This window comes from Aptenodytes patagonicus, chromosome 8, assembly GCF_965638725.1.
Source record: "Aptenodytes patagonicus chromosome 8, bAptPat1.pri.cur, whole genome shotgun sequence".
NCBI classification, from domain to species: domain Eukaryota; kingdom Metazoa; phylum Chordata; class Aves; order Sphenisciformes; family Spheniscidae; genus Aptenodytes; species Aptenodytes patagonicus.
Window position 1 is genome coordinate 16,855,732 of NC_134956.1, and position 9,897 is coordinate 16,865,628.

Genomic DNA, 9,897 nt, shown 5'->3' on the forward strand with positions numbered 1-9,897 from the left:
ACAGGTCTCTATGCGCTGTGCCAGGGGAATAAATATTAGAGCGGGAGCATGCTCGCCTAGGATAAATGCTGGGTCAGGAATTGGGAAACTCTTGGTTTCTGACTCTGTCTATAGGAAAACTCACTTTATAGCTTGGGGCAAGTTACATTAGCCCACGCTAGAAACGCTTTCCATTAAAATGATAATGTGTATAGCTGAATGGATTCAGTGTCTTAGTTATTCCTGAAGCAAAGTTACATCCCTACAGATCTAAGAGGATTCAGGCTCCATTAGTTTGGTTTGTTTCTGTCAAATTCTCAAAATAAAAGCCACACTACTTGCCAACCCAGCAGTGCTGCCTTACAAGGGCTGCTTTAGACCGATGTATTTAGCCGTCTCCGTGATCACCAGGTAGCATTTACATTATTGATAGGGCATGGCTGCAAGCAGGCTGCTTTCACAGGGCAGAGCTTGAATTCACCTGTTTGCTATTACTCGAGTTGCTTAGAGATCACAAACACCCCGGCCTCGAGATGTGTGGCTGTAGAGCAAGCGTTCCCAGCACGAAGCAGTACTCGGTCAATCAGCCAGCTCCTGCTTCCACCAAAAAAAGCCCTTTGGTTGCAGCAGGCATGCCCAAGCGGTAAGTCATCGCTTTGTTCTTTGCATCTCTGGTGAGCTGCCGTTTGTCTTGAAGTTCATTATCTGGATGTATTTGTCTCTATCACAAGCAAACTCTTCTGCTGTGCGTTGGCTGCTCTGTAATTAGTTTCCAGCACTTTAGCAAAAGTAAGCAGGCTTTAAGTTTTAACAGAAAGCAGGGGAGGCACTCCTCACAGATGTGAGTCCTGCTGGAAATAAAAGCTATGTGTCTGCTCCAAACTGGGAGCAGTGGTGAGTGGGGGATGACACTCTGTACTTCCCTGGGGATGGGCTTAAAACTGAGAAACTTCCCGGAGCTCTTTCATGTTCTGAAGAAATTACTTGAAGGATGTTGCAATGCCCCTGTCTTAAAATTATTTAATAAGCACCCTTACTAACAACTCCAGGCTACTTGCTAGGTGAAGAATTAGGAGCTGTGTGATGTTGTGTGCTGCTTGTAAAGGCCATCTTCCTTTCTACTGTGAAGGAAAGCCAGTCTCCCTTGGGAAGCCCTGAGTTCCTGGGGGATTAAATGAAACAGAAACGAGCAAACTCGCTCACAGAGAAACTACATATACGCACACAATTCACCAGGTGATAACCGTGCCTCTCTTCTCTCTCACTACCAGCATACCTATAGCCAAGCAGCTGGCATCAATAAAAGGTAAGGGGACCCATTCGTTGCCCCTTGGGGGTTCAGGTCTTCCAAGGCCACGGCCCAAGTGCAGTAAATCCCGGTGATTTAGCAGAGCTGCACCCTCGGCTGGTGCAAGACGAGAGGGTCTCGTGGGTCCCTGTGCAACGTGCTCCCGTGTTGATCTGCATCTCCTCTTCTGCTTGCCTTTCCTTTAAAAATCACAACCCAAATCATCTGTGGTATCTGATGCTAACTGAGGGCTGTGAGTGTGCAGTCTTTAGCATGCAGCTCAGGAGGGAGGGAACGTATCCAGCCAAAATCCCAAGTATACTGTAAGGCTGAAGTGTAATGCTGATGCTCAGACACGGGCATTTCTGTTCAGCCAGGTTTCCCAAATGGGCCATGTTTTCCCTGATACAGGTTCCTGGGAGTCCAAACGCACCCAGGAGATGGCCAGCACAGCCTGTCCCCATGGCATGGCAGGTCCTTGCTGGATGCCCAGGCTGGGGGTAGACCGATGGGTCTCACGTGTCACCCTGCATTACTGCCCCAGCTCCGATCAAAAGCTTCTTTTTGGGGTGTGTTTCCATGGGACGTGAGGCATGTTGCTGGCCCACTCCAAATAAAATCTGGGCCAGGTCCTCTGTGGGTATAAACAGTTTCAGTCTCATTAACTTTAATGAAACTACACAGATTTCCACCCACTCAGGATGGTTCTGACAGATTCCTTTCAATTATCTCTCAAATGCCACTTTTTCTGATAGACTGATAACTTTTTCCCCCCTTGCTAGCTCTAGGAAAAGGCTCAGACCTTGAAAAAACTTTTGCTACTGTGGCTTTGGTGTATAACAACTCTGCTGACCCCGAGGGGAAGCTCAGCAAAGCTGAAACCAAAAGCTTGCTGCAAACCCAGTTTCGGGGTTTCATACAGGTGAGGGGGGGTTTGGGTGAGTGGGTGGCGCTGGGCCGGCACTGGCCGGGCACTTTGGGTGTGGGAATGGCACCTCGGGCTCTGTCCTGCAGCTGGGCAGGCATCAGTCCATGGGGTAATCCCAAGTGAGAGTGTAGTGATTTGGTACAAACATCTTCAGTGAACTAGTTGCTTTACGTTGAGCCTGTGTCTGACACAGGGCTAAAGGAGGGGGGACAGCAATAAATCACGGTTGACGTGCCTGCTTGCATTTTTTTAAAGAAAATGGGGCAATTGCAAAAAAACCCAAACAAACAAACAAAAAAAAACCCCCTCAGACAATGACAGAGACTGTATTTATGAAGAGAAGAAAGCCGTTGCATTTAATGAGGCGTTTGGTAGTTTGCCAGAGCACTGACCCAGTACCAGGAGAGCCAGCCCCGTGCTGCAGAGCCGCATGCGCTGCGGTCACTGGTGGGGCTGCTGGGAGAAAGGGAGCAGAAAGCACCTCTCCATCGGTCACCCACCCGGGGTCTCGGTGGCAGCTGGGTATAGGGAAAAACACCTATATTGGCACTTGTGGCTGTAAACTTCTTGCAGATTTTTTTTTCGCCCCTCTCTAAATAAAACAAAACAAAACAGTTTTATCAAGTGGTAGAAAAAACCATGTAGGACTAGTAAAAAGAGCTCAACTAAATAAATGAGAGAGATGTTTAGGAGTAAAGACATTCTTGACAATACCTTTGCTTCCAAGAATAACAAAATCATATGACTGGTTGAGGAGGGGGAATTGGTACCAGATTAGAAACTAGGCACCTTATAGAAAAGGACTTGAAAATATCAATACCCAATCAAATTTGGAATCATGAGATGTTTTGAAGATTATTAAGCTAAAAGAATATCCTGGAACTCTTTTTTTTTTTTTTTTCCCCCGTAAGGAAATATGAATAACAGACACGATACATTATTTTAATAACCCCTTCCATTCCAACAGTAATGTCCAACAGGACAGAGAATAGCAGCTACTGACGTCATGTCTGTAAAATCAACAGTTTCTGAGACATTCACAGTATATATTTGAGGACCTGTCTTGAATATTAAGGTTAGGAGGGTTGATTGGTTTTTTCCTCTCCCTGATTTTATCAAGACACAGGACTCCATTTTTTTTTCCAGCAGTTACCAGCTACATCATCATCACTGCCAGATTTTCAGTCATGACTAGGTGTCTTTTAAAAGATGTATTCTGGATTCGGGTGGAAACTTTGGGGACTGGTTGTTCTGTCTGATTGCTATAATATTTCTGTTTGAGTTTCTTGGGATACCTTTAGAAAAACTAATATGCATGTGAACATAAAAACCTGAATGGGAAGATAGAAAAATACATGAATTTTTACATAGGTGTCTTTCTCTCTTCCTTTCTTTTTTTTTTTTTTAATGATGCTATAAAAAAGGAGCCTCATGCTTAATTTTTTTTTTTCCCCCCCCATTTAAAATTCTCCATAGGGCCAAGAAAACAAACCAAAATACCAGGAAATAATTTCTGCCCTGGATGAGGAGTCGGAGAACAAAATCGATTTTGAAGATTTCATGATCTTGTTAGTCAGTCTCACTCTGATGTCTGACCTACTGCAGGAGATCAAAAATGTGAAAACCACAAAATGATCAGTGCTTTAAAAGAAGAAATGGCTTGGCAGTTTATAAGGAAAGCAGGAGTGAACCGCACACAGAGATAACACCGAGTGCCTGGATACCCTGTGCTGGTCCCTTTTAAATAGAATAAAGTCTTGTCCAAACCTGGCTGAACTCACTCCTCTGTAGAAACGGTTCGTGGAGTGAAATGTTGGTGCTCAGGGCTTTGTGTCTGCTATGTACGTGCTTTGGGAGGGTGTGCTGACTGGCTGTTGGTGGGTCCCAAGGCCCCAACACCAGTTAGCAGCTGGGTGCAGCCCCCAGCCCAGCTTAATGCCAGGGAAAGGCAGCCCATGCTCTCCCAGACCTCTCCGTCATCTCCCACACCATTGTGGGGAGATGATGGGGAGATTACTGCAAAAATGTGCAGCCCCATCTCCCTTCGGGGCAGCAGCATGCGTGGCATGGCCGGTCAGCTCCCCAGGGCTCTCCCAGTTACCCCAGGGTGCTTCAGCCCTGAGCAGAGTGATCCCAGTGATGGGTTTCACAATTGGCAGCGACAGCAAAATCTGTTGCAGCCTTCGGTAAACATTGATTTTAGTCTGTGTGGTTTCCAACGACCATTAACCCTTCTGAAAGGAGCATTAATTTATTTTTATTTCCTCCTCTAGCTGACCTCTTCATTGAGTGATCACTATGGAAGGAATTTCAAGTCCAGCATTTGCAATGCATCTTTGGCAGTGCTGTGCTTGTGTGACCAAAGGGGTGACTTAGTTAAACACGTCAGCCAGCTGAGCCCGTTGTTTCATGAAACTGTGAAGAGGAGAAACCAGATAAGTGAAGAGGTGGGCCAGACTAGGGATGGTGGGGAAAAAGGGTGGCCAATAAAGTGTTTGTATTGGAGCTGACTATGGGCTTGCTTAGGGCCAGAGCCTCAGTATTAAACGCTCATCATCCTAATCTTTGTTTTGATTCCTACCTATCAGGTCCTGGCTCAGAGCCAACATTTAGCCCACTGTGACATCCCTTTGGGGCACAAAAAACGGTCTCACAGGAACAGAATATCCTCTGTAAGAATTTAACAAGCCTCTACCAAGACAGTAAAGATGAGCAAGCCAGCAAAACATTGCAACCCTTTTCATTTTCTCTTCTTCCTTGTCTGGAAAGGAGAAGACAAGAATGATTTAGCTTCAGTGCGTAATTTTTTAAACAGGAAGGGATCAAAACCTCTGGTGTTAAAAGAGGGAAATTAATGCCAGCTGAGTAACAAGATTTAACTCCTTGATATAAAAAGGCTCTCAGTGTTTCCAGAAGCTAAGAGGATGTTTTGTAATGGATTTTGGTGCAAAGGAAAGACACATTGCAGTAGGAGGCCAGCAGCCATTTGTTTTGAGAGGGAAGGTCTGTGTCTTTGTGCGGTATGGGACGGAGCTGAAAGAAGAAATGCAAATGGATGCGGTGGGTTTTGAAATGAAGCTCAGCAGGTAAGGTGCTGCTCTGTGGGGTTTGAACTTCAGTCAGGACATGGCCTGGCCTGGAGGCTAAACATTCACAAATGATCCTCCTACAAATAAAATCTCATATTAGCCAAGTCCCTTGCTCTGATGGTGGGTTGCAACAATAGGCAGTATCAAACCTGCGGCGAGAAGTGACAAAACCAGCAAGCAGCCGTTTCTGCCCGTTAGCTTGCTCATGGAGATGTCCCTCCCGTACACCTCCCACTGAGGGACTGGTGGCCCCGTGCTGTGAGGGTGACTGCCCCCTGCACGTCAAATCTCCCACAGATGGGAAATGGGAGCACAGGGATGGATGAAGAGGGCAAACTTCTCCTGGAGACCATCCCTTCTGGGCTTGTGTCCTCTGAGGAAGCGGACCTTGACCAAGCACTCCGGATCAAAATGAGGACGTGATCTGGTAGCCTCATCCACGCGGGTATCACAGCTTCATATTGATAATGTGTCCCTAGTGTTGCTCAGTCTTTTCCCCCGTCCCCTTGGTTTTTGGCCAGGTAGAAGATCTGTGAAAGCTTAAAAAATCAGCTGATGCTCCTTTCCTGGGGTAGAAAGATGGATTGAATGTAAGAGTTCCTAGAAGGCTTTTCCATTACTAATGTAAAGAAAACAGCACAGCCCTGAAAAGCTTGTTTGGGAGCCACTGGTGACTCTGAAAGCATAAATTTCCTAATATCCCTCTGTTACAACAAAAAGCCAAAAGCAACAATATTGTGAAGCCAATTAAGAAAGAGTTCTTTGAAATTGCTAAGGCCCTAACACAGTTTCTGTTATTGCTGAAATGTTTCTTAATATTGCATGACTTGAATTAATGACTTAAGAGCCTTTTATCAGATCAATTCGCTCTGTCACCTCATCGTATGCAAGCCCTTTTTATTCTAATGCAGTGTGTTGTGAGCTAGCATCCCAAGTCCCTGGCTTCGATCAAAAGCCCCTTGTGCTAAGCTCAGTGAAAATCCAAAGTAAGAAGCAATTCCTGAACAACTCAATAGCAAAGATATTCAAATGGTAGGGAAGGAATCAGAGGCACAGAAAAACCGAGTGCCTTGCTCAGCGCATGTCGCAGAGCTGGAACTGGATGCCAGTCTACACTGGGCTTCTCGCACAGAAGACCGTGGCTTTCCAAGAGGCACTGTGATGGTTTCTGCAAGAGTTTCTGAACAAAACGAATGGGATGTGCAAGGCTTGATCTGCATCAGTCCTTGAAAGTCCTGCCTGGTGCTCAAAAGCAGAAGGACACACTTGGAAGAGCCCCAGCAACTTCTTAAAGTTAGGAGTAGGCAGAAGTTTGCAGCTTGGCTGTGGAAGATGCTCTTTTATTAGCTCAGACTATTTGTGGCTGCCCTGAGCACTCTCAGCTAACATCTTTGAAGCTGATATGGCGTAGACAGCATGTCTGGCTGCATCCTCGGGGAGCTGGCTAAAAGCTTGCTTAAAAGGCTGCTGTTGTGCTTTATTTTGTTCCTAGCTTGCTCCTATTGGAAGCAATGGGAGTTCATCATCGATTTCTCATAGCAGAGCCCACACAAGTGCTAAGGAGTTGAACAGGCAGCTAAATTGATGAAATCTGCAGGCTCCTCTGCCTCTGCAAGTGTGAACATCATATGAATATCTGATACCCCCTAGAAGTGAAGGCAGCATCAAGAGCAGCTAGTCAAAACCTGACCTCTGCGGGCTTGGGGTTAGGTTGGGATTTGTGCAGCTACACCGTCCAGGTGTGAACAGCCACCCTGGGAGGCTCTGCAGACTTTGGGTCTAAGTTTAAAGTTCTGTTCTGAAAAGTCTGAGTCATCTCTGCAGTTACATGAGCTTTCAAATGACTGTCAGAGGAGAAATGGGCATCAGGGAGAGCTTCAGCCTCAGATCTTCAGCTTCCATTCCAAAATATCAGCTCAGGAAGGCAGGTTCATTCTCATACTTCAATTAGCACACCTCCAGCTTCTTTCTGTGACTTCTTACTTCCTATCTGGCCTTAACTCTATGGCCTGCTGGACTTGGAACATTTTGAAAATCTGGCTTTAGTCCAATCTCTAAGGTCCTCTCCCAGATCGCAGGGGAGCTCTCGCATCCAGTCCACTGACTTTCAGGGGGTGAGTCACGGCAGAGTTTTGCATGTTGCGCTTTCTGCTGGGAGCTTAGGGCCACACGCACTGTGCGTGCAATTTTGCATAAATCTTTCAGGAAAGAGAAATACGCTCCCCAACTGTCTTGCTGTTATTGCACCTTCAGTAAGACCTCCTGTCTGGGGCACTGGAGCCTGGATGCTGAGGAAACCTTGCAGCCTGAGAGACACTTTGCCTGTCTCCTCCTGCCTCAAAGTAAGTGTTGTGTTACTTTTTCATGTCAAATAAAACTTGCCTTGGTTGCACACGCTTTGCAAGTATATGTGAGATGCATACCCCCACCTCGGTACTTCCATGTGTCATGGCCCACAAAAGCTTCTCAGCAGCTGCTTCCTACATCCACTCAAGTAGTTATTACAGCAGGTCACTTTGCAGAGAGGTATGCAGAGAGGTAGAGGTTTGCATCATAGCCCACCAAGGTAGCAGTTAAGTTGTGACTACGTGGTAGGAAAACCTTCTTCAGGAGTACTGGGATGACTCAGAAAGATGCTATGTGGTGCATCCCCTTAGGAGCTCAGTACAGAGCAGATTAAAAGCTTTGTCCCAGAATTATGTTCTCTCCAAAGTGTCATAGTTTGTGAGCCACAAAGAAGCACTCTGAAACACCTCCTGGAAAAAGAAAATGTCTTTGTTTCAAGCTCAGTCAAGGAAGCTAGATAAAGAAGAGATGGTGTTTTTATGGCTTTATGAACTGACAGCTTTTAATTCCTGCATTGACTTTTACTGCAGTCAGTGGTTTACAAGGTTTCCAGTGAAGCTGTGTCTTCTTTCCTCGCTTTGTTCATCTGCTGTTCCCTTACCCCGCAAGTGTTTATAGCCCTAGTTCTGAGTCGTCCTCCAGCAAAGGTAAACAGCAAATGATGTTCAGCAGCCAGATATATCAGGCTGTCTCTCTAATCCCCAACCACACAAAACAGCCATTAGAGTTCGATTCAGAGCCACAGGACTTATCTTTTATTCATTGTTATTGTAGGAGTGAGTTTATGCTATGCATAGCCGTAACGAGAGTCAGTCCCAGCATCCAGCACATACAGAGGAGCTGAAACCATGATCCCCCAAACTGAACATAAAGAAACTCATGGGATCGGCCCAAGCCCAGCGCCAGGTGTCTGTAGCAGAGGCTGGTTGTGCATATCTGGTGTAGTGCCTCGATCATCATTCCTCCCATTCAAAGGTCCCAAAAAGGCCAACTTGGAAAGGATCTCCTGCGCAGAGAATCACAGGTGGTGCTTGGTTCCTCTGGGCCAAAACGCAAATTGGATTTTATAGTGAATGAGCATGTAATGGATTGCCAAAGAGCCACTGAGTCTCAAACAGGACCTGGAGTACCGAGGGCCTCTGGGCAGGCAGGGACCCCCGCTGCCTGAGCTGTCCCCCCAGGTGATGGCTCCTCACGCGATGGCAGCACGAGCTGCAGCCCCTTGCAGGGATGGGTGGCACCGTCACATTTCTGACACCCACAGTGCAACCCCTGGAGCCAAGGGACCAATTTCCATTTGTGATTTCCCCTTCATTTTATTCCCCTTGCCATGATCCAGCTTTCTCCGTTGCTGTCTGCTGGATCTTGATGTCTAGAGAAACACAAATCACAGCACATGCTCCTGTGAAGCTGCTGCTGAAACCAATGAGAGGCCAGGACCTCTCAGGTGGAGAGAAGCAGCTCCTCAAGTGGGCATGTTTCTAACCCTCCAGTAAAACCAGCATCCCAAAGAGGTGCAGAAGTTCATCAGCGGGCGAAATCAAGCCCCTGCTTGTCCTGCGATGATCAATAAATGACATACAGGATACCAGGAGCTCTTCCACCCTGGCAACCTCCTGTATGCAGCAGCTAGTTGGCCTCCGGTCACCCTAGCATCACCGGAGCAAAGGAGAACAAGCATCACGGTAAATGATCTTTGGTGAAAGTCTTGCCTTGCTGCATGTGACTACTGCGTGGCTTGTTAAGTATTAGTCAATGTTACAAAACAAAATATGAGCTCTCTGGAAAGGCAGCTAAAGCTAGGACAACTCTTGGACTGGATAAATTGATGTATGCTAGGTCTCTGCTTGAGTTTGAAAAACAAAGCTGGCTAGTACTGGAAATGGTCCAAGTATTCTTACAGTGGGGACAAGTAGAAAGATCTACAACCCAACCCTGAGACCTTTCCTTCTCCTCCAGCGGTGGCCCAGGGAGTCCTCCCACCATTCCTTTGGTTCCTTTTCCCAGCAGTATGAGATTGGATTACTTTGACACCTGGGGCTGTTGGAGGAAGCCTGGGTACAGATGTTGACCCATTTCCCAACATCTGCTGGTGAAGTCCTCTTGGTCTAGTCGATCTGCCTCCATCCCCACATGATGCTTTCTGGGGATTTGTTCGGAGACAATATTCACTAGTAGAGACATCCAGGTTAAGCATTATATGACAGAGTTTGTTTCTCTAAAGCTGGCAGGGGCAAAAACCACATCAGAGGCAGAACGTCAACAGG

The 9,897-nt window shown here is 46.6% G+C and overlaps 1 protein-coding gene across 1 annotated transcript; it reads left to right on the forward strand.

Annotated features, from left to right (window-relative positions):
- Window positions 1-512: 512 nt before the first annotated feature.
- SNTN (sentan, cilia apical structure protein) lies at window positions 513-3,965 on the forward strand. The gene is made up of 4 exons (XM_076345875.1): window positions 513-622; window positions 1,251-1,285; window positions 2,050-2,189; window positions 3,672-3,965. The coding sequence occupies exons 1-4, from the start codon at window positions 513-515 to the stop codon at window positions 3,828-3,830; spliced, it is 444 nt and encodes a 147-aa protein (XP_076201990.1). The 3' UTR covers window positions 3,831-3,965.
- The last annotated feature ends 5,932 nt before the right edge of the window (window positions 3,966-9,897 follow it).

Bases quoted from the DNA above. Each gene is read 5' to 3' on its own strand.
- SNTN (XM_076345875.1), top strand. From the start codon at position 513: ATGTGTGGCTGTAGAGCAAGCGTTCCCAGCACGAAGCAGTACTCGGTC. The intron at 1,286-2,049 runs GTAAGGGGACCC...CCCCCTTGCTAG, and splicing joins GCAGCTGGCATCAATAAAAG to CTCTAGGAAAAGGCTCAGAC. The intron at 2,190-3,671 runs GTGAGGGGGGGT...AATTCTCCATAG, and splicing joins AGTTTCGGGGTTTCATACAG to GGCCAAGAAAACAAACCAAA.